Source organism: Homalodisca vitripennis, chromosome 6 (assembly GCF_021130785.1).
Source record: "Homalodisca vitripennis isolate AUS2020 chromosome 6, UT_GWSS_2.1, whole genome shotgun sequence".
Taxonomy (NCBI): domain Eukaryota; kingdom Metazoa; phylum Arthropoda; class Insecta; order Hemiptera; family Cicadellidae; genus Homalodisca; species Homalodisca vitripennis.
In genome coordinates, this window is record NC_060212.1 from 159,541,659 (window position 1) to 159,567,017 (window position 25,359).

The window sequence follows — 25,359 nt, forward strand, 5'->3', positions numbered from 1 at the left end:
ATTAACATTATACATGGTAATGGTGCAAATCAAAGTTTTTTAGACCTCTGCCAAAAGATAAAAGTAAAACTAAAAACAAAAATAGTCTCTGTGCACAGAAAACACAGGGGAGAAATTTAATGACACAAGTAAACTGACTATATTACATCAGAACATCAACTCCATGTCAAATAAAGTGAACAGACTAAACCACTTGTTAGACGAATTCCTCCCTAGTATTGTTGTGCTAACGGAGCACGGACTAAAACATGATGCTCTTGAAAATACCAAAATTCCTAACTATTGAACTGGTAGGAAGTTTCTCTAGGATGCATCATCAAAAAGGAGGGAGGTGTAGCCATATATAAACACTTAAATCTGGGAAATAAAGTGGACAGGATTGATTACAATTCCAGCACTAGAGATGATATGTGAGACCCAACTTATCAAAATCAAAGAAGGTCAAAAGAGCATCTATGTGTTGGGTGTTTATTAGACACCATCTGGGAACTTGGATGAGGCAATCGATCACTTAACAGAGATCTTGAACACAATCCCCTTTCAACAAAGCATTATAATTGGCGACATAAACGTGGACAACCTAGTTCAAGACAGTCCCTGTTTGAAACTTAATGACGCTCTTGCACAATATGGTGTTAGGAGATTATCACTGCCACCTACCAGAGTAACCAGCACTACATCAACATCAATTGACTGCGTCTGCTCCAACATCCCTTTACCAGAAGTCACAGTAGATGTCTTGACCACAGGGGCTTTCGGATCACAACGCACAGCTGTGTTCAACGAATCTGAAGAAATCACCTGTTCCCACAACTTATTCAATTAGAAGACATCTTAATAAAAATAACCTTGACAGCCTGAGTGACTACTTTAAAGGGACTTAACTGGGGATTAGTGCTTAATGCACCAGCTGTGGACACTGCTTTTAAAAATTTTAGCCAAATACTTAACTCTGCAATGAACCTAACATGTCCTTATAAAAAAACCAAAGCAAAGCGTAATGCAAGAGCTTGTCACTTTTAATGATCCAGAAGCTCAAAGACTGAAGACCGAGTTTTTAGAAGCCTTAAATAGAGAAGAAACCACAGGTTGCGTAGCTGCTAAAACCCAAACAGCAGAAAAGAAAAAAGCCTATGATATGAGACTGAAATATCTAAAAAGGCAAGCAATAGTAGACCGCATAAGCAACTCAGAAAACAGGTCAAAAGCAGTCTGGGACACAATTAATAATGAACGCCATAAGAAGAAAACAGGACACTCCACTTGAAATTGACAGTCAATGGCAACAAATTAAACAATCCATTCGAAATAGCTGAGCACCTAAATACTTATTTTACAACTATAGCTGAGATAACACTAAAAGAAGCAGGTCAAACTTCAGATATCTCAAGGAAGCCTCAATGCACCACCAATGCACCTGAATTTGTTATTCATAGCACTACACAGGCAGAAGTTAAGAAAAACCATCATGGCAATGAAATCAAAGCCATCAGCAGGCATAGATGATGTCTCATCTATCTTACTTAAGCACTGTGTTGATGAAATTACACTGCCTCTGACTGATATTATGAACAAGTCCTTAGCTCAGGGTATTTTTCCAGCTGACCTCAAGATTGCCAAAATAATCCCTATTAAGAAAACAACCACAAAGCACAGAAGCTGGCCACTTTAGACCAATATCTCTTGTATCAACCATCTCCAAGATATTTGAAAAAATCGTTTTAACAAGATTAATAACCCACCTCATGGACAATAATTTGCTCAGTAAACACCAGCACGGATTTTTATCCTCTAAATCTACAACCACAGCTATCACTGACTTCTTTTGAGAATGTAATTGACCAAATTGAAACTGGAAAAATAGTATCTGCTATTTTCTTGGATCTAAGTAAAGCTTTCGACACACTGGGACATAATTTACTTCTTACTAAGCTAATGACTTTAGGAATCCAAGGTAATGCAATAAACTGGTTCAATAGTTATTTGAAGAACAGGACTCAACTAGTAGAGCTGAAATATACAGTTAATAACACAGTTTACCAATGCTAGGTCAAAACCCCTCAATATAAACAAGAGGGGTCCCTCAAGGCTCAGTACTGGGTCCCAGTATTGTATGTATTGGTAACAAATGACCTCCCAGATTACCTAAAGGAGCAAGCCCACACCACAATGTACGCTGATGACACAGCTCTTATACTTGCTGAAAAAGGCCCTAATGATTTAGATTGTCAGGCCTTCATTGCTTTCAATATGGCAAAACAATATTGTCAAGAGAACGATCTTGCACTAAATGACAGCAAAAAACTAAACAAATCCTGTTTACAAGAGCTGCAAACTTAACCGAGGGGTTTGCCAATGGTGGAAGTAGAGGACGAGACCAAATACCTGGGAGTGATCATTGACCAACATCTGTCCTGGACCCCTCATGTGGACATGGTGTGCAGGAAAACTGAGTACTGCCCTGTATATTGTAAAAAGAATAAGGTCTGTTGCAGATCTGTCAACGGCCAGGGTCGCTTATTTTGCCCTATTTGAGTCTGTTGTGAGGTATGGTTTGATAATATGGGGAGGGTCAAGTATAGGAAAATATGACTAAAGTTCTAAAACTTCAAAAGAAAGCGGTAAGAATATTGGCAGGTCTAAATCATCTTGACTCGTGCAGAAGTGCTTTCAAAGACCTTGGAATTCAGACAGTGGTGGCTCTTTACATTCAACAAACCATTCTACATGTATTTAACACTGATTACAATAGACTGGGCGAAATTCATTCATATGGAACCCGCAATGTGACAGACTTCGTCTTACAACCTCATCGACTTCACCATGACTACCAAGAAGCCATCTTATGCAGGTGCAAAATTTTACAATCTCCTACCAAGACACCTCAAAAGTATAACAAGAGAGTCAGCGTTGAAGAGGAATCTCAGTGCATGGCTTGCTGACAGGACTTTTTACTCCATCGAGGAATTTTTAAACTGGACATGACATTTTTATCTTGATCTATGTTTTAAACTAGATAAAATTTTTACATACATTATTGACACATATTCTGTACTCGATGTATATGAATAAAGTTCTCTTTGATTTGATTTGATTTGATTCCATATCTTGGCACCGATATAGCTTGGTTTCTTTTCAGTGGAGGAAAGTCTGTGAGCAGAAGATGGTAGTCGTGTGAAAATCTGGTATTGTAGTAGTGAGTTTGTGCTCCGGTCTTTACTGTTTCTATTGCCCTGATATGAGTGTAGAGTACTACTTCCAGAACATATAAATCTATCACTGTCAGGATCCGGAGGTCTTTAAAGGCCTTGCCTGCAAGATTCTCCTGGGCTGTAGGTTTTTTAGGAGTCTAATGGCTCTTTTTTGTAATACAAGAATACGCTGCAAGTTGCCTGCAGCTGTGCCGCCCCAAACTGCAATCCCATATTTTAAGTGAGACTCAAAAATGGCGTAATATGCTGTTTTTGAGGTTGTCAAGTCACTTATACTTTTCATCCGTCGTATCACGAACAGTCCGGTGCTAAGTTTACTGCATAAGTGGTCGATGTGTGATGTCCAAGAGAGTTTGTTGTCAAAAGTAATTCCAAGATACTTTGCGGATGAGGTTTCGTCTAGGCCCGGAAGTGTTTCAATGCTTTTGCCATGTCTTCCCAATATCAGATGTTTTGTTTTTATTTTCATTAACAACAAGTTCATGTTTTGTGGCAGTATTGTATTGCCATATTTAGTGCTACAAAACTATCCACTTCTAGTTGTTCTGGTTTTTGACCACCCAAAAGAAGGACAGTGTCGTCGGCATACATAAGAGTTTTACTGTAACCTTGCATGAACTCGGGGAAGTCATTTGTAAATAATATAAAAAGAACAGGTCCCAGCACTGATCCTTGAGGCACTCCTCGCGTGATTGATTTTGGATCAGAATTCACCGTGTTGGTTCTTCCATGTCCTGTGTGATTGATTTCTACTATTTGACTCCTTCCAGTCAGGTAGCTGGTGAACCATGCCTTTGCAGTTCCTCGTATTCCAAGGCTTGTTAGTTTTGTTCAGAAGGTGCTTGTGATCCAGACAATCAAACGCCTTGCTGTAATCAAGAAAGATGGCTGCTGCGTTGCTTCCGCTCTCTCGTTTGGTCCAACAAAAACTCAGCGAGGCTTATAAGGGCGGTTGTTGTGGACCTTCCTGCTATAAAGCCATGCTGATGTGGTGTTAGCAGATGGTTAGAGGAAAGGTGTTCGAGAAGTCGGGCAAGTACTAGTTTTTCAATTATTTTGGATATAGTTGGAATTTAGTGAAATGGGTCGGTAGTTTGCTGCATCAGTTGTTTAGGCCCTGTTTGAATTTTGGATAAACCTTTGCTATCTTCAATGCTGCAGGGAACATTCCTGAACTAAGTGATTTGTTTGTAATGTCAATCAATGGGTCTCTTATTTCATCTTCACACAGCTTTATTAATTTGGATGAGATGTCATCATATCCTTTTGAGGTTTTTGTTTGTATTGACCTGATGGTTTTGGTCATTTCTTGCCTGGATGTCGGTGTTAGAACCAAATTTGGACAGTTTCTGTTGGATTCAGGTAGTGCTGGCGTAGGGTTTACAGTTCCTATTTCCCTTATTGTTCTTTCTGCAATGGAGGTAAAGAATTCATTCAAGTAGTCTGATATTTCTTTAGGGTTTATAAGCTCCTGGTCTTGAATTATGAGTTTATTTAATTGAATGGTTTCTTCTTTCTTCTTCCTCTCATCGTTGATAAACGTTCCAGATTGCTTTGGATTTATTGTTTGCTTCTTGGATTTTATTTACATTAGCTTGTTTTTCTTAATTGCCGGAGCTGCAGGTCGTAATCTTTTTTCAAAGATAGTGCCCTTATTTTGTGCTCTTCTTGACCGGTTGTTTGGTAGGTATTTTGGCTTTAAGAAACTCTTGTTTTATTTGAGTTTACTACAGGGTTGCATAAGACTGTGTAGTTCTTTTTTCTTTCTTCGTGTAGAAGTAATGTGAGGGCAACAGTGGTTGAGGGCTCGTTGTAAGGTATTGTTGAACTTGATATAGGCTTCATTAGCATTTTCAGTGTTGTAAACTTCTTCCCAGTTTTCCTGCTTGAGTAGGGTCTTTTAGTTTATGTAGGTTTCTGTCATTCATGTTTCTTCTTTTAGAGGTTGACTGAAGAGTAGTGGGTCCTGTGTCTCTTTGGATTCTGCACATCTGTCCTGTATGGTCAGATATTCCTGCATCTATAATTTCCACTTTGATCTCCATCTTTATTCATTTGGACATAGTGAACCAGCCAAACACTCCATAAAAAACTGTTCATTTTTATCCACTGACATAGTGAACCAGCCAAACACTTTATAAAAAACTGTTCATTTTTGATCCACTGACATAGTGAACCAGCCAAACACTCCATAAAAAACTGTTCATTTTTATCCACATGACATAGTGAACCAGCCAAACACTTCATAAAAAACTGTCCATTTTTATCCACTGACATAGTGAACCAGCCAAACACTCCATAAAAAAAACTGTCCATCTTTATTCATTTGACATAGTGAACCAGCCAAACACTTCATAAAAAACTGTCCGTCTTTTTTCAATGACATAGTGAACCAGCCAAACACTTCATAAAAACTGTCCATTTTTATCCACTGACATAGTGAACCAGCCAAACACTCCATAAAAAACTGTCCATTTTTATTCATTGACATAGTGAACCGGACAAAACACTTCATAAAAACTGTCCATCTTTCATTGACAACCATGGTCAAACCAAAAAAGGCATCCTCGAAATACCCTTGTGGAGTATGTAGTATTGGGGTAAAATACTCTGGCATTTATTGCACTGGACCCTGTAAAACTGTGGTACCATAATGGCTGTATTAACATAAAAAGATAAGACTTTGAATGAAATGATAAAACACGATGAAATAAAAACCTGGAGGTGCAATGCCTGTGGCACCTTAACATCACCTACTTCATCAATAACACGGCAAAATGTATCACAGCCTTCTTGTAATAAAATTGTTTCACAAAACGTTCATACCACACCAGATTTAGAAAGAAACAATGTTGCAAGCTCATGATGAGATAGTAACTCCTAAATCATACCACTTCAGATCTAGGTTAAATAGTTCCTTAAAAGAACTTGAAACCAGCTTATCACTTGCTAAACCTGAAGCAGAAGATGAGAAGCTGGCCATGGCCGCTAGAATAGGGACTGGCACTAGAAGAGGAGAATAAGTTTTTGCAAAAAGAAAATAGCAAACTTATGGGTAAACATTAGTGAATTTGGAAGCCAAAATAGAAGAGGTTCAAAAAGAGGAAGAAACATATTTACGGAGGATTGAATCATTACTACAAAAACTAGAGGAAAGGGAAAAACAACTAGAGAAGGAAATAGCAACACTTCCAAGAAATGCAAGACATTTTTTGAAGAGCATGATAAGAAACAATTACATATCATGGAAGGATATATCAAAGACATTGACAATTTGAAATCCAAACTCCTGGAAAGAAACAAACCACTCAACACAAGATTTCGGACAGACCTTGCCCTATCAGTGAAATAAAAGAACCTTCTAAAGCTCAACCACAACTACTTGGATGTCACCAACTTTTCTTTGTGATCTTAAGGAATTAAAAGAAAAACAACGAGCTATGGAGCAAAAAATCGTACTATTGGAAGGAAAAAATTGCTTCCCAAAGTCAAATTAAAAATACAGAAAATTACTAAAGCAATTAAGCAAAACAGGAAAAAAACATGTTTCCGTCGAAAAAAGAGATAACTCAAAAAACATGTTTAACATTACTAACATAGAAAATGAAAACGAGCTAGCAAATACCGCAACGAGTTTGAAGAGTTCATCTCCGAAAAGCGACGGAGACCTTCACATTTTACTACTTGATAGCGAGGCTGCAAGAGATGCCTCTCCTCAAGAACTTAGCGATGATGAGGACAATGAAATCACTCAGACAAGAAGTATGAGCAGGAGAGAATTATTAGAGCTGTAGCAGTTAACTCTAAATACCGGTCGCATCTCCACCATAGACCCTCAAGATTATACCAGTGATTGGAAAGCTAAAACTGTCCGGCTTCATTCCAGATGAAAACACCACTAATATCTACAACTCTTTGCAACGATGATGATTAGACCTAAATTGTGTGAGATTGGGTTCTTTGACGTAGAAAAAACAAAAAATGCTCCTTGAAATTAAACCTCAGAAACAGCGAAGGATATTTTTAAAAGGCGTGAATGAACACAAACTCTCATACAATAGCTTTGTGACATTTTTAGACAAAGAGAAGATCTACTTTGTAATATGTTTCTCATCAGAGCAAAACAACTGGAAAGAAAAACTTTTCAAATTTAACGAAACTATCAACGAATGCATCAAATTCCCAGTACTTTTCTCATTGGATGTAAGTGACATGCTTAGCTCGCTGCAACTAGGTATCACCAGTGTTGCGGATATCCTTCAAAGTCTTTCAACAATTCTCCTGCAATGCATACTTACATAGATTCAGATTCTATACCATTGACAAAACAATTAAAAAATCTCTGGACAGAATACTTGAGGATCAATACAATTCACAACTTACAATATCCCGTTTGGCACCTAAGACAGGTATCTACAATGTCTGGAGAAGCAATGAGACTGTAACCCCTGCTCTACACTCAACTAAAATAGGAGAAGAATCAATGGTACAAAGCTTTGCAGTGGCTGCAATGGAAGAACAAAAAACACTATGGAAAACTGCAGAATACACACTTCTTCAAAAATTCTCCCAATTCTACAAAAAATAACACACTAAACAACAGCACGTTGGACCAAATTAAGAAGAAGCTGACTGCTTCGAAATTCAGTTACGATGTAATTGATCTTAAGACGGGAAAACTGCTTTTAGGTAACCATCCAAAAATAAATTATCAATTTGGCTTTGATGGTATTCATTTTCATAGAACTTCAATGCAACAACAATTTCAAGTACTCGGTTCCCTCGAGTGCCAAACCAACAAATGAAAATTATTTTAGTCTCTGACGAAACAGTCATTATGAACCAAATCAGACTCTACAAAAGTGTAAAACACCTCCAAATTAAAGATCCCTCTAACATCAAAATCAAATTGGTTTCAGGGAGTACCAGGGTGTGGTAAAACCACTTTTATCATCAATAACTATAAAGATGGAGACCTAGTGCTTTTCCCTACGAAAGAAGGGGCAAAAGATTTTCGAGAGAGACTAAGCCAGAAACAACCAAACCGTGATGACACAAAGGATACATGCAGGACAGTCCACTCATTCCTGATAAACAAGACAAAATATATGGAATCGGGAGGCACCTACAAAAGAGTGATTTTGACGAAGCCCTGATGATGCACGCTGGTGAAATACTCTATGCATGCGCATTAGCAAATGCTCAGGAAGCCCTTCTCATTGGTGACATTAACCAGATACCTTATATAAATAGAACAACACATGACTTAACCTACTACGACATCACGAAAGCTGACAACTGTTTGATAAAATCCTACACCATTCATACAGGTGCACAAACAGTGTGGGCAGCTCTAATGTCTCATTTCTACCCACAAGGAATGACAACATGCAGCTCCATAAAGAAAGAAACTCAAAACTTTTCAACTGGATGACATAAAAAAACTCAACATTGACAAACATGAACACAAAGTACTAGTGTTTAAACAATCTGAAAAACTGGAGCTACAAAAATTAGGGGTATGATGTGTCATCTATCCACGAATATCAAGGAAAACAAACTGACCACATTGCGGTTGTACGAACATCAAAGATCCCAGAAGAGGAGCTCTACAACTCTAAATCACACTGCATTGTGGCAATTACAAGACACAGGAAAACCTTCAAATATTTCTCACCAGTGGCAAATGACACACTAAGCAAATGGGTGAAGCAAAATGAACAGTTTATTCGGACAATGATCTAGCAAAACATCTTAGGGCTGAATCACACATAGTACCACACACGCAAGCAGATGAACACATCCCAGTAAGTCAATCTCTTACACTTCAGACTCACAGTGCCTCTACTCTGGAAAAATACGGAGAAGGGTAATAACACACCCTTGCCGATTACTCAAGAGAACTCAACCATGACACACCACACCTTGCTGCCACCCATTACAGTAGGTGAAGACCACCAAGAAACCCAGGAAAATGGACATGAGACAAAACTCACGAACAACACCTCTTCAGATCAATATTACCATACTGAAAAAAGCTCCTTTTTTAGAATTTCGACGTCCAAGAAAGACAAGGCACAAACAGGCTACAAAAAAACACAAAATCAAAATATTCTGGAATTCTATCCTACACAAGATGAAATAGCTCCCATAACTATATTTCATCAAAATGTCCAAGGGACTATCAAAAAAAGTAGAGAGAATAAACCATCTAATGAATGATTTAAAACCAACAATACTGATACTTTCTGAACATGGATTGAGCACAGAAAAGCTATTACTTACCAAGATTAGTGGATATGAATTAGTAACATCTTACAGTAGGAAAAAATCATAAAATGGGAGGGAGTTGCAATCTATGTTACAGGAAAAAACGTAACCTAAAAACAGAAGCAATAGACATATCTAATAGGAACGTGGAAACTGGTATGTGAAACTGCATTAACAAAAATTAATATCAGAATAAAACACTCTATGTACTTGGTGTTTATCGTCTCCAGGAGGACAAGTCAAATTAGCTGTTGACATATTAGCTGACGTACTTACTACATATAAAGCTGAAACTAAACTCCAAATCTTAATGGGAGATGTCAATGTAGACAGATTAACCGTAAATACAGACAACACTTTCTTTGAGGATGAACTATCAATTTTTGGTATCAAGCGGCTATCTCTCCCAGAGACAAGGACTACTTATCACTCCAGAACATCTATTGATTGTATTTGCACAACATATCAGAAGATATGGTGAACTTCACAGTAGTACAGACTGGGATATCAGATCACACTGGCCAGATTTGCACCGTTCAACATGCAAACAAATTTGTCCTCTAAGAAAGAAGCTACTGTGAGGAGAATATTTTCAAGGAAAAATCTTGACATACTTAAAGACGAATTCTTTCTGGGAAAATTGGGAGAGCGTGCATGCTGCACCAGATGTTGAAGAGAGCTATAACTTGTTTTTTAACAACAGTAAGACAAACACTAGACCATGTATGTCCTAAGAAGAAAGTACAAGCAAAACCAAGTAGGAAGCTTAATGTACAATACGATGAAGAAGTAAAAATTCTAAAAGAAGACTTTCTAACTGCCTTACACAGATATGAACTAACTGGAAATAATGATGACAAAATAGCAATGACAGAAAAAAAGAAAACCTACGACCTTAAACTCCGAAATCTCAAACGAAGGCATAACAGCAGAATATATTAATCAGGCTGACAACAAGAGTAAAGCCATCTGGGACACAATCAACTCGGAGAAAACAAAATAAACAAAAAGGTGAAGCAAATATGCAGTTTGGAGATGGATGGCAAAATAGAGGATAAACCCTGTTCTTGTGGGCTGAACACTTTAATAAATATTTTCGAAAATAGCAGCTTCCACATTGGAAAAACAATCGGGAACAATTTAAAAACACAATAATAACTCACCAAATTACCCTCCCACAAAGTGATACCCGATTACTATTTTTAAAACCTACTAACACAAAGGAAGTCATTGCAACAATATCCTCACTAAAATCTAAGTTATCTTGTGGAGTAGACGAGGTTCCATCAAAGGTCGTAAAACACTGTGCCAAACAACTAGCACCTCCATTAGTCAGCATAATAAACAAATCATTTAGTTCAGGACAATTCCCCTCTGCTTTAAAAACTGCTAAAATATATCCAAAACACAAGAAAGGATCCCTCATCAAACCAGAGAATTACCGCCCCTATCTCGCTAATATCAACACTCTCAAAAATAATAGAAAAGATTGCTCTGTCAGAATGCTAGACTACATGGAAAAGAAATGAACTTATTACAAAAAATCAACATGGATTTCTCAAAGGTAGATCCATCACCACAGCTGTTACCAATTTACTTGAAAAAATCACAGACAACCTGGAAGATGGGCAAACATGTCTCAGCTATTCTAACTTGACTACAGCAAAGCCTTCGACTGCTTGGGTCATGACCTAATCCTGAGAAAACTCTTGGCTTTAGGTATTGACGGCCTAGCAAAAGATTGGGTGGCTAGCTACCTGAAAGATCGCACACAAATTACTGAAATTCAACAAAATCTGAATGGAAAAAAAATGTGTATACAGATCAAAGCCACTGCCAGTGAGAAGAGGAGTGCCTCAAGGCTCAGTACTGGGCCCCTTTTTATTTATTCTTTTCACCAACGACTTTTCTGTTTTTATCAATGATGACAATGTAGAGACTATAATGTACGCAGACGATACAACTCTTCTATTTGCAAATGACACATCACATGAATTAGTAACTAGCATTTTATCATCTACAGACAAAGCACTCCAATACTGTCTTCAAAACGACTTAGCTATCAATCCATCCAAAAACCACACATATCAATTTTAGCAGAAGACATGAACAAATACCAGATATTCCCAATATTTCAACAGAACAAAAGGACAAAACTACTGGGGCTCACAATTGATGCTGACCTTTCCTGGGGAGATCATATTAATGCACTGACCAAGAAAACTCTCATCTGGGATATTTGTAGTCAAAAGAATGATGTGGATGGGAGGCCCGGAATTAGCCAAAACAGCCTACTACGCGATGGTGGAATCTCACATTAGATATGGATTAATTTCTTGGGGCTCAACATCCGAGGCCAACCTTAACAAAATCCTGATCTTCCAAAAAAAAGCTATTAGAACACTTGCAGCAGGCCTAGGCCCTACAGATAGCTGCAGAGAAGCGTTCAAGTCACTTAAGATCTTAACCGTCACATCACTCTACATACTTGCAGTTGTCATCTACACCAATCAGCTGGACCTTCCAAGAAATGAAGACATACATTCTTACAACACTAGGAGAGCACCGACTACAGTCTTCCTATTCACCACACAACAAACATTTAGCAAAAAAACCTTCATACATTGGCCGCAAAATCATCAACTCATTGCCACAAAACCTTAAGGACAAGAGAGGAAACCAGTTAAAAAATGAACTTCAGAACTGGCTAGTGGAGCGACCCTTATACTCGACCAAGGAGTTTTTTGACCTTTTATAAGATGACAAAACATTACACAAAATTAATAAACAAATAGATACATTAAATTGTAAAGCAAGATTATCACATGTTGATGCCATTGTATTTCTTAAAGAAATTGCAAAATAAAGAATATTGTCTATTGTCTATTTGTCTATTGTCTATTTATGGCTGTGAAGTACAAGGGTTTCCACACTCATTCACATGTTGTGCTTCCCAGGAACACATATAAGCCAACTACTCTTTCAAAGTACTGTACTTTTTGTGCAAGCCCAACTGAGAACTGCTTGGTCCAAACTTCTTTCTTATTATTACCGACAGAGTCTGAACTAAACAGTTACTGACCCCCCTCTTTCCTAATAGTCAACATTTTTTCACTTTAATTTCTTGCTAGGTACTCTATCCTATAGGGTTAACTGTATCCAAAATTTTCTCCATTCGTTACTTAATTTTATCAGTATTTTTCTTGTGTTTGTTTTGGGTAGAGCAGCAAACAGTGATGGCTGTGTGGTCAAGAGATGGGATTTTAAGTTCACAGACTCTGGATACTATATGACTTCCAGTTTCAAACCCAGTCTTCCTCCATCATGTGGGACTCTGATGCAGATCACTTTTATTCCCCTAACTGTTCGTGGGATTTCCATGGAATTTAAAAGCACAAAACCCGATAGTGGTGTCCTTCTACAAACACTCACCATGGTTGTGTGTCATCATCAGCTCAGTCTTTATCTGTGGAGCAAGAGGTTACTCTTCTGGTTTCTCCACTAGCCCAGGAGGTTCCATCTCCTCTACTACCGATAAAGTGTTAGAAGGGGTTGAGTAAGGTCTTATGGATGTTATCCAGCACCTCAAGGTCATTAACAGCCGTAAGAGTGCAATAAACCGGCTTCTAGGCGCAGCATGCAAAAGATTCAAGAGGTTTCTTGCTCAGGGTTTTGATCCTCAAATCACTACAGCCAGGGTTCTTGAACCAAAAGGGTGTCTTCAAGACTGCCCTCTCTTCTACTGGAAGTCAACGCTTGGATATTTCAGCTCCTTTGTGTTTCATCGAAACAAGGGAAACCTAATGTGCCACACACTTCAGGCTTTAGCTATAGCAATGTAGCAACTGGTATCAGGGTCAGACTCCTGGTTTCAGATTTTCCTGCCAATATAATGACTGATGATAACATGAGGAGCATTTAGGAAAGCCTCATCAGAAACATACTTGAGCTGCCTAAGGGAGAGTGCTTAAAGTGTGTTTATACCTCCTGCTCCTTCAAACATAGAGTCCTTCTCCTGTAGGGGTGAGACCAAAGGCCAATGGAGTCTGCTGTAGGCTCAAGCCTCAAACCGAAGAAGTTAAACTTAATTCTGTTGAAGACCTCTTTGAGGATGTGTTCCTCAGACACAAGGATTACAAGCCTGTGACAGTGGAATTTCACACGCCAACATGGCGGGTGATAGCTCTTCGACTCCTGATACTCCAAGTCAAGTCAAAATTTCTTTATTCAAAATTTGTACATATACAGTTACATACACATACAAACATCGAATGGTGTCAGCTATAACATACATAACATAACATACATTTACATAATAAAATATACATAATTAAATTCCCCTCATTTTAACAGTGTATTTCACAACCACCTATCAGTTTATAAAAAAACTCATCAAAAGAATACAAAGATTTACTTATAAGATATTGTTTTACTGTTTTTTTAAAAAGTAAAAAACTATCAATTTTTAAAATATGTTCTCCCAAAATATGACTCCCAAAGCCTCAAAGGTTCAAGTGAGAATCAGGACCCTCCATCTACACTCAATCATCCCACCCAAAATGTGTATAGTATCTCGTCAATCCACACAGTCATACAATGTCGTTGTGGATGGTACTTCAGTGACTTCTATAATAATTCCAAAACAACCAGTAGCGGGTGCTTTGGTGCTCCTTGGTAACAGAGTTGTAATTTTTTAAAGATTGAACAGCCGTGATAATGAAAGAAAATAGTGAACCAAGCAGGCGAATGAACTTATCTAAGATATATATGTGTGTGTGTGTCTTACATATAGCCACTCCTCTGCCTATATGTGTATATGTGTAGTGATAGTGATCTTGAACACAAACACAGGAGCTGAATCTACAATTAATGCCAACTACACTATCATCCTTTAGCTACTTTGTTGTCGCCTTGAAATCAGTGATATTGGATGTTGATGATGGAGATCATGCATTTGATACATTGGGCCAACTAGCTCTCTGACTGGCCTATAACCTTGTAGTGGCCATCCCTGTGTCTCTGGTAATGACAGCGATTCTGAACACAGATATTGGAGCTGGGCGTCCGGTCGATGTTAACTACTTCAGTTTTCACTCTTGGACCCTTTGCTCTCGCCTTCAAACCAATAATGTTGCAGGAGATGATGAAGATAACGGGTTAAAGGGTCAAGTGGCTCAACTGATTGGTTTACCGTCTTTTAGTGCCCATCTCTGTGGTTGTGATCATGACCACAAGCAATGGAGTTGGGCTGTTGAAGTTATTTACTCTACCCTTTGATACTTTGATGCTTTAACATTAATGATGCTGCAGGAGATGATGAAGATAATGGGTCTGAAACCTTGGGTTAACTGGCTCAACTGGTTGATCTACAGTCTTGCGATGGCCATCCCTGTGTCTCTGATAGTGACAGCGATCCTGACCACTGATACTGGAGCCGGGAGTCCAGTCGATGTTGACTACTTCACCCTTTGGATTTTGTTCCTGTTGTTTATTCTTGCTTATACATCACTTATTTTTTGCATCAGCACGTTTTTTACTAATGGTAAGACTTGATTAAATAATTTACCCAATTAATTTTAATTGGGTAAATCATAAGAGATTTTATTAACTCATAGCTTTTGCAAGATTAAAATTCATTATTCCTTGTATGAATTAGTAAGTGAATTTCAATTATACCATGAAATTTGATATACATAGTTCATTTCACAGAATCTTCGTAACTTTTGCTTGGTATATTAAGCTTTTTTAAATAATTTTAAAATATTGTACTTATTGATATAATTTTCATCATCTTAGAGAGTGTTTAGTGTGACCTTCAGAAATTTTACAGAATCACTGTAACGAAGTTATAGAACACTTAGTATCAGTAAATGCAATGGTGACTACTTAATATATGTTTTATCTGTGCACAAGTACATTGAGATAGGTCATAAAAACATGGATAAATTAAAACAAACACATGAATTTTTAGTACTATGGATTAAACCAACCACAATTAGAACAATTATAAAAAAGCTGAATACTTTAAACAATTAGAAAGTGAAACAATGTATTAATCCATTCACATCGACTACCGTTAATCAAATGGCCAAATAAGTTTGTAATAGATTTAATTTGTTTGTGTAATACTACTGTACAATTGGATAATTAAGATAAGATAAGTTGTTCATGGATAATTAAGATACCATCGGACTGATGAAGGTACTCGTCCCCACTCACAGATCATATAGTCTTTGTGGGGACTTTTCACTGTAAATATATATTTTGTCAACTGTCACTTACATATGTGAATAAATATAATTCAATTCAATTCAATATAAACTCTGAAAAAAGTTCAAATAGAACAATTGGAAAAAATTATGTTAATAAAGTGTTAGTATGCTATGATATAACAAGGTAAGAGTACAACATAACACATGTCACATCACAGACTTCGCTGAAGTTGTATGTGAAATTTCTAGTTTATTGTGATCCTGACTACTTGTGTTAAATGTCACATGTTAAAATGTCATATGATTGTACTCAGTTTGTTTATAAGTTATCTATAATATATCAATATCTATAATATATCTATCCTACGATTTTCTCATTGCCATCTCGGACCTGTAAGACCAATACAAAAGTGTTCGCTATCACTCAGCTAAATCCCATGGCTGATGAACATTTAATGCCAAGTTGATTATTTTACTACAACCAGTAATAATGGAGTAACAAAGGTTTTTCAGAGCACCATAACACACTTAATAAACACTAATCAAATTAATAATGTTGTTTAACAACTGATTATTAAAATTAACAGGTCATTGTTGTTGATTGTAATTTAGCTAATCATTGCAAATATAAATAAATTTAAAACAGGCAATTTAACAAATGACATTTATTGCATCCAACAAAATTCATAACAAGTGTTCAAAATGATGATGTTTTTTCGTGTTAGACTTGATGCATCACAAAATAATGTGTACGCTGTATATCTTCAAATTGGCTGGACTCAGAGCACTTTAAAATCAATAGAAGAAATTTTCTATGAGAAAGCTATTGATTCATTTTTGTGCCACTTTCATAAATGGGCAGAATGGGGTTGCTTATGGACACAAGGTGTTTTGGAAGTTTGAAGAGTGCAAAGATGGCAGGAGTGGTAAAATTTTATTTCGTATCAAATCAAGAAAAAACTTATTCATCTGGAGGTTTTTATGATCTCATAGTCAAATACAGTAGAACAGCAATGAATCACTGAAATGCTGTTTCTAATTTATTGCAGACTTAGCTATTCAGTTAGTAAACAACCAAGTCAGTTATTCAAGCAAATGATGTGTTTTACACAACGACCTGATCTTTAGAACAGTGCTATGCATTTACTGCCCAAAGCTCAGCTGGCTTTAAGTGTGACCGCAACTGCTGAGTGCTAGCAGCTGAAGCCAGGGATGGATATGAGAAAACATTACACTACACAAATAAAATAACCTCTACTGCTATCCTACTTTGGTTTAGGTGGGTGCCTGTAATATTGCTGTACAACTGCCTCAACCTTACCACCTCACCTCTATCTTCAACCCATCTTCTTCACCTGGCATCACCATTGTGCTTGTCGAAATGCCACCAGGATTTGCTAGAATGTCACATAGTGTCTGTTTAGTGTACTGTCTTATTGTTTCACCATATTTTTTAGGTGTCAATTGCCTTGTGATTATGTAGTATTAAGTGATAAATTAAAATATGAGTGAGAAGAAAAGGCTTGTGGCCCTGAAACCCGCAAGATTGCAACTCAAAAACAGGAAGATGAGGAGAGTTACCCAAAAATGTACGAAAAACAAATATCTTTTAATGGTCTTCCTGAAACACAATCACATCATCAAAAATAAGATCATGTTCATGATGATAAATAAGGCCCAAAAACATATCTAGAAAATACTGTTACACCCCAAACTGTTCCACTATGGACACAGACTTCATCTTAAATGTACGTTGAAGCATTTTATCATTCTCGTCTGACATATCTTTTGAAGATTCAACTCCTATAGAACAGAAGCTTAAAATTGATCGGATTGTAATACTACAAAAGAGAGCAATAAGAACTATAGCAGGCATAAATCATATGGAGAGCTACCATGAGCACTTTAAAAACCTTCACATACTGAATGTTTATGCATTATACATCTGTGAGGTGGGACACTACGCATCTCTGAAACAACCTGCCCAAGGAAAATTATAATACGAGACATGCCAAACTTTTCAGCCTACCAGCTCACCGAACTTCTCTATTTGCAAGAAAACCAATATATGCTGTTACTAAAGTTCTCAACCACCTACCTCAGGATCTCAGGGAAGAAACTGGTTCTACATTAAAGAAGAAGCTGAAGAATCTCCTAATAGACAATCCAATTTACTCTATGGATTAATTTTTTTAAATGACCTGGACTTAATGTTATACATTTTATTGTGTATTTTATAAAACATAATTTTGTACATATGTCACTATTACATTTCTTAAAGAAATTGTTGATAAAGATTATTCTAACTCTGATTCTGATTGAATTTTAAAAAACCAAGCTTTAAAATAGTTTTGATTTTAATCAAGAGGACCCGTTATAATAGAACATTACACATGACAAACATGAGCAAAAATTTGTCCATTCTAACTTAAAACAAAACCCACAAGCAGATATACTTCAAAGCAACAATGTTGTTAAAAACAAATGTTAAAACCACTTGCAGTATTTCAGAAAAGGTATTTCTTGATGGGCTCCTTAATGGTGAATTTTTTAATAGGACTGGTTATTGTATTTAAAATCTACAGGTTGTGATTGCATATGCCTTGCCGTTTGATTCAAGATGAGAACAAACTACAACATTTTTTCTGAAGATTTTTTATGATTGGAATAAATTTTTGGATGCTGAGCAGAAGGAAAAATCAAATTATCATTGTGTATCGACATTTAAGAAAACAAGCAGAAGTGGTGCATCCCATGTTACAAACAAGAGGGTTGCAGGAGGCGTACTTGCTTATATGCCCATAGTGCAATGCTCATAAAAAATGGCCATGAGTGTGGGCTAAAATAAGAAGGTAGTAAAAGATGTAAAAAAATACCATGTATTTTTAATAACTATAAGCAGCTAAGTTATGAAGAACGTACATACTGCTGTATTATGTTTGTTACAGGTACGATCGCCATAATTATTGGGGTAATATTATGGTACATAGGCACCATATATCTGAATATCATATTCGTCACCTCTCCAAGCAAACATGGTTTATTTTTAAATACGCTTTCCTGCCTGTGGCCTTCCATTGCCCTACAGTGGAGTATTGATGTAATCAATGATTTCCATAAGAGCGGTAATTATTTTGTATAGTAACATGTTATTATAATTGAAACAAAACTTGCTAAAAGATTTAAATATTTTCAATAGCTTTTCAGGTTTTATTAAAAATACAGACTAAATAGGAACTGTGTTGTTTAATTAGAAACTATGTACAAAGTTTTAAGTATCTATGACTTTCCTACCAAGAGTTATCTGACAGACAGATGGCTGGACAGATAGAAAGACAAACTGTTCTTTGACCACAAAATAAGTAGTGATATCCCTTGGACCAAAAAGAACTGATATACCATGTTTAAAATCTCTAAGACTTTTCCATCCAGAACAATTACACACAAGTATTAAAGTATAATTACAATTTATTAACTTATTAAAATTAATAGTCACGCTATATATTTGTTCTATGATACTGACATCATGCATTAAATGTTTAAGGACACAAGTGGACGATGAGCAGCCTCTTTGATAGTGGTACCAGAGGTGACAGAGTGTCTGTAGGTCTGGCATCTACAATGTTGGTTGTGGACGTGATCTTATATAATTTAATTACTTGGTACATGGAAAACATCAATCCTGGGCCATATGGTCAGACTAAGCCACCAGGCTTCATATTTCAGGTAAGTCTGCCATGTCAGTTATGACAGAATAATTTTTATCAGAATATCCTGGATCTAAGCAGCTTAAAGATTTATTCCCTCAAAAATATATAACAAGCTATTTGGAGTAAATTTGTAAATATTACACAAATATTAATAAAAAAAAGAATTATTAAACAGTAATAACGCCGGAATGCCGGCACTGGTCTCTGGGATGGCCTCGTGAGCTCTCCTCCATGTCTTCGAGCAGCTTCTGAGGGACAAGCTTAATGGCTCGCCGGTCAACTAGGATTGCTTGGTCTCTGTGGCTGTCTAGCAGTTGGAGGTTGAGCCGCAGAAGGCAACTACCTCGAGAGGAGCAGGGTGATGGTGGTCAACTGCGCAGCAATCTCATCTAGGATGATTGGAGGCTGCGCTGGGTGGCAGGGGCGGCTACCATCACTCCTGCGTTGGTAGCCGATGTTTTGTCTGTTGCTGGCAGGGTAGTTGGGACAAGTGGCCAATCCATCTTCTGCCTCGGTATGGCTCTGGGTCTCTGGGTGATCGCTTGGTCCTCCATGGGCCCCGGTGGGCGAGGCAGCCTCTTTGCTGGGTTCTCAGCTCCCTCTCCATCTTCGTATTCCAGGGCAGGTCTCTTTACCGGCTGGGCACTGGATCGCCTTGCTGGATAAATGAATTTGGGCCTCTAACCCATCCTGACCGCTGTTACCTCCTTGGTGTTCTTAAAGTTTTTTTGCAGCCTCTGTGGTCACCGCAACAGTTGCAGTAGCGCCCCTTGTCCGATGGATCTTTTGGAAAGTCCATACTCAGGTGCTTTTCAGCACATTGCTTTTCCTCAGTTGCCGGAGCAGTGGCCAAAACCTTGGCATCTGAAGCATTGTGGTGGGCTGGCGGGCTTCTTGTAGGGTGTGACAGACCCCGGACGTGGAGCAGGCTAATGACTTTGTAAATGTCACTCGCTCGCCTCATGTCCAGATTCTCACGTTCACAGTCCCTGGTCAGCGTGACTAGCCAGGTCCTGGTTGACTCTGTGATCTTCAGTCTTGCAATCTCGTCGACAGCATACCCCTCATATGTCAGGACATGAGAGAGCTCCAGGTCATCAGTATCTGGCAGCTAGCTGATTACAATTTTGAGCGGCTTCTCTCGCCCCTACAGTCAGGAATAACAACCACCATGTTGTGTGTCAACTTCACTAACTCTAAAACATGCACTTAATAAAAATTAAACACAACACTAATTATCAAAACTGAACTACAGAATACAGGTCACAATATGTCTGCATTCGTTGACCAACCACCTATGACTTTAGAGTTAGTGAAGTTGACACACAACATGGTTGATTCCTGACTTATACGTGTTACAATGCTCTGGTATGATTTGTTTATTTTAACCTAGTTTGTGATTATGTCTTAGTTTAGTTATTTACCTGAAGAAGAGATCAGATTATAGATCTTGAAACGTAGTGTTACTGATTTTTTGTATCACTGACCGATAGCAAATGTCCGAAAAAATCCTGTTTCCTTCACAATCCTTCCATCATCAAAAACAAACTTCAAACAGTTAAATATATGTTTTAGGTTAAATATAAGATCTTGATATTTGAGTATGCAGCCTTGAAGAATACTCAACAAGAATGGAAGGGCTGAGAAGGATCTGCTTAATCCATGGTTTTTTTACTAACTAACAACACAACTATTATGACTTACCTACCTTTACTATGTATTATGAATGTCTTAAAATATTTATCAGCCTATTTGTTCTTTCACCATTATTGTCTGTTCTGTACTTGATGTATGTATATGAATACAGTTTGCTGTATCTGTATCTGTTCCACTGCAGTTAAATTTAGTAATTGTGTTTTAAATAGCTCTTCATTTTTTCATACTTTATTACATTTTTATTTTTTAGTGTTTTTCAACAAAGAACAGATATGAATCTAAATCCATTTACAAGCAAATAAGATTCCATGAAAATTATGAGAAACCTCCAAGTGATACCAAGGTGGGAATCCGCATAGAGAACCTCAGAAAGACATTCAACCAGGGAAAAGTAGTGGCAGTAGAGAATGTTGACTTGGACGTCTACGAGGGTAATATAACTGCCTTACTGGGTCACAACGGAGCGGGCAAAACCACCACCATGTCCATTTTAGCAGGTTAATATCATGAAGATTTATAATTTTATATTTGATATGGAGGTTCCAATATGTACATTAACCTCTGTTTATTTTTAAAGTTTTTATAAAGTTGCTCCAGCAGTCAGTTGACATTATAATGCGGATAAAATGTGTACCTACAAATGTTAATTTAAATAGTACAATTAAAAGTGTCATGTCCTACACTCCCACATTTGTTGTATAATTTTAGTAAAGGTCAAATAAATAAATCTTAATTTTGTTTGCTCTTTAAAAAGTGTTAAATATGATAGTTACACATTTAGTGTGTTGTTTTGAAGTGCTTTGGTACAATATACATTTTTAAAGAATGTAGTTTTAAATAATTGTTTGTGAACCATTTCTAAGGAAATTGTGGAAATATATATCACAAGTTTTAGATGCAGTTAACTTTGGTACAAATTTTCAGTAACACACATATAACAAAATTGATACTCCCGTCAGCAATATAAAATTAACTTTACTAATAGGATACTTTGAATTTTACTAATATTTAAAATGCCTAAAGGTCCTTCAAATTTATTGTATTTACATTGAAACTAGTAAGTGCCAGGTTTTTGGCTGTGTTCCTACACATCACTGCCTGGTTTATTTTAACAACACTGTACATGATTTTTAATAATACCTTCAATTATAATTTTCTCACAAAAATCAACGCTTAAAATTAAAAGAAATTAGTTGTTCATATGTATGTGGATTTTCAGATATAGCATAAGTTGGGTCTGCAATCCAGCTATCGTATACAGTAGTTTAAAAAAATCTCATACAAGTTTTTCCTCCAGAATGTTCTTGTGCTCAAAGCCTAAGTCAGAAGTTATTACATCCAAAAACATTAAAGTCATAATTTCTTATTTCAACTACTTTTTATGTTGCTAAAATAAATACAGTAAAAGCCCGCTAATCCGGTATCCAATGATTTCGGCCACTTTCATTCTTAAAAAAAATCGCGTAAATGAGATATTTTAACCGCACTGTGAAACGTACAGTTCGCAACAGCGCTCGGAAAGGTTCGTGCTCAGTCGGAAGGGATCGTATGTGACGCAGCAGTTGTGTGTGAGGGGGTTCAAGGGTTCAGGTTCAGGGCCACTTGCCAAGTGTCCGCCGTTACGTGTTTGTCTAGCGTCTAGCGTCTGCCTCAGTCTCAGTCACTGTCAGTTCGTACTCGAGTGCAGTCGTGAGTGTTGTGCTCGTTCATATTGTGTTTTAACTTTCTCAAAGTTGTGCCCTATGATTTCCAAGCCCGGCTCATCCACCAGCAAAGTTGGAAATAAACGTAAGCAAGTCACACTTACCATTCAACAAAAAGCTAGAATGATAAGCTAGAAAAAGGTGAGAGTAGAATGAAGCTAATGGAAGAATTCAAACATTGGTTCATCAACAATGTATGACATCAAGAAGAATAAAGAAAAGTTTACTTAAATTTAAGTCTCAAACTACAAATGTCAAAGACATGCAGTCTCGACAAACTTTAAAAAAACCTAAAACTTCACGACCTTGACGAAAATTTTATTCAAATGGTTTAGCGCTAAGCGGTCTGAAGGGAAGCCTGTGACTGGGCCCATGATCATGGAAAAAGCTAAACTGTTCCGTAAGGAATTAAAAATAGATGAGAAAGAATGTGCCTTTTTCTGATGGTTGACTGCACCGATTTAAAAATCGACACGGAATACGGAAGCTTGATGTAGCTGGGGAGCTCCGATCAGCCGACCAAAATGCGGCTGAAGAATATAAAGCTGAATTTGAAAATCTAGTTGAAGACTACGATTTGTCAGCATGCCGGATTTACAACGCTGATGAAAACTGGCCTACTTTGGCGTTGTTTGCCTAATTCGACTTTGGCAGCAGGGGATGAGAAATGTGCCAAAGGCTTTAAAAAAAAAAACAAAGACCGTTTGACAATTTGGCTCTGTGGCAATTGCCTCAGGGGACCACATGTTGACGCCTTTCGTCATCGGAAAAGCAAAAAAGCCAAGACCTCTGAAAGGCATTACCCACCTACCCGTAATATACGATGCTCAATCCAATGTGTGGATGAACTCCGATTTATTTAGAAATTGGTTTTTCCACCACTTCGTCCCATCTGTAAAAGACAAATCTGAAAAACCGTGGGTTACCTGAAGACAGCAAGGTTGTGCTCATCCTAGACAATTGCAGAGCTCACCCTGCAGCGTCTGAGTTGATATCGGGAAATATTTTTACTGCATACCTCCCGGCAAATGTCATGTCCTTGATTCAGCCAATGGATCAAGGAGTGATTCAGAACTTTAAATGTTTTTACAGAGCGTCCTTTCTTTTAAGGCCTGATAAACTCAGAGTGTATGGTGGTTGATTTTCAGAAAAAATTCAACGTAAAAGATGCAATTTTCGGAATCGCCTTGGCATGGAAAAAGGTCAAGTCCACCACTCTACAGAAATCTTGGCGAAAACTATGGCCAGCTGCCTACCAAGAAGAGGACATTGCTGTTTCAGTCGAAAAATGAAGCAATACTGGACTTGGTGGCCCACAGTTCCCAAGACGAGAATAAGGAAAGTGCCACAAGAAGAAATCTTGCAGTGGATACACATTGATTGCGACGAGCCAGTTGAAGAAGAAATTACGGATGAACTGCTCATCAAAAGTGTACTTGGACCTCAGTCAGAGCCTCATCCTGTGGAGTTCGAATCAGATGATGAAGAGGGAGCAGATGATGATCCAACACCCGTGCCTACGTGGAGTGAAGCAAGTGCCACTATCGACACGTTTATACGATTTGCCGAACACAGCAGCTCCTACAATGCTTCAGAGCTTGTTAATTTATATGTTCTGAGAAATGACTTTTTAAAGAAGAAACATGATACAAAAAAACAAACAGGACATTAGGTATTTTTTTTCAAATAAAATACTGTACACAAAAATTATGTTTACCATAATATTTATTACATAATGTACGCACTAGTTAGCCTACATCTAAGTTAACCTAAGTTTAGAAATGTTTTTCTAGGCATTAAATGTTCATTTTGTGTTCAAACTAATGTTTGTTTAATTTTATTTTATCTCCTTAGTAATTCTTTAATTGTTTACACGTAAAGAGTGATTTTTTTTAAAGCCACACTCTGAAACTTAGACGACGATTTTTAGCCCGCTATCATCGCTAAAGTAGAAAAAGTAAAATCAAGCTACTGTACATTATCTCTTTGGGACTGAAAACCCAGCCACTATTTTTAAAGAGTGATTGTATTTTGGCTGGGTTTTTCAGCTTTTCTGAGTTAATATCACTTGATTTCACTCCTTTTACTTTAGTGTGATACGATTTTAAGCGGCTAAAAAAACCGAATTTTCCCGGCATTTTCATATGACGCTCGGTAATCCGGAATTTTCAATAATCCGGAACACTTCGATCCCCGAAAGTGCCGAATTAGCGGGCTTTTACTGTATTACAGGAAAAAAACACCGAGATAGAAACTCAGAAAATTCATTCAACAAAATTTGTTGTTATTGAGAAATTAAACACTCAGCTAATGTTTTGGTAATAGTTTTATAGCTAACTGTTGGAGTGCAGTAACAAATCCCAAATTTATATTAGTTAAGCATACACTGCTAGAGTCTTTAGTTTATCAGGTTACTACAATCAGGTATTGCATAATTTAGCATTTAAAATCCAGCATAGCCAGGATTTAATAAGGGGAATTAAAATAGGACAGCCCTAGTAAAGGCTCATGATTATGAGTTATGTATAGCATAAATTAGCTTATTGGCACTTCTTTCTTTGATAATATTTGGGACCATGTATGAGAACTCAAAAAG

At 37.3% G+C, this 25,359-nt stretch overlaps 1 protein-coding gene across 1 annotated transcript in view; it reads left to right on the forward strand.

Moving 5' to 3' along the window:
- The window catches only part of LOC124365099 (phospholipid-transporting ATPase ABCA1-like), a 77,530-nt gene that overhangs the window by 8,295 nt on the left and 43,876 nt on the right, over positions 1 to 25,359 (forward strand). Inside the window, exons 5-8 of the mRNA XM_046821040.1 lie at positions 14,793 to 15,024; positions 18,643 to 18,819; positions 19,239 to 19,420; positions 21,311 to 21,557. Coding sequence (XP_046676996.1) covers positions 14,793 to 15,024; positions 18,643 to 18,819; positions 19,239 to 19,420; positions 21,311 to 21,557 — 838 coding nt within the window. The remainder of the gene's footprint in view (positions 1 to 14,792; positions 15,025 to 18,642; positions 18,820 to 19,238; positions 19,421 to 21,310; positions 21,558 to 25,359) is intronic.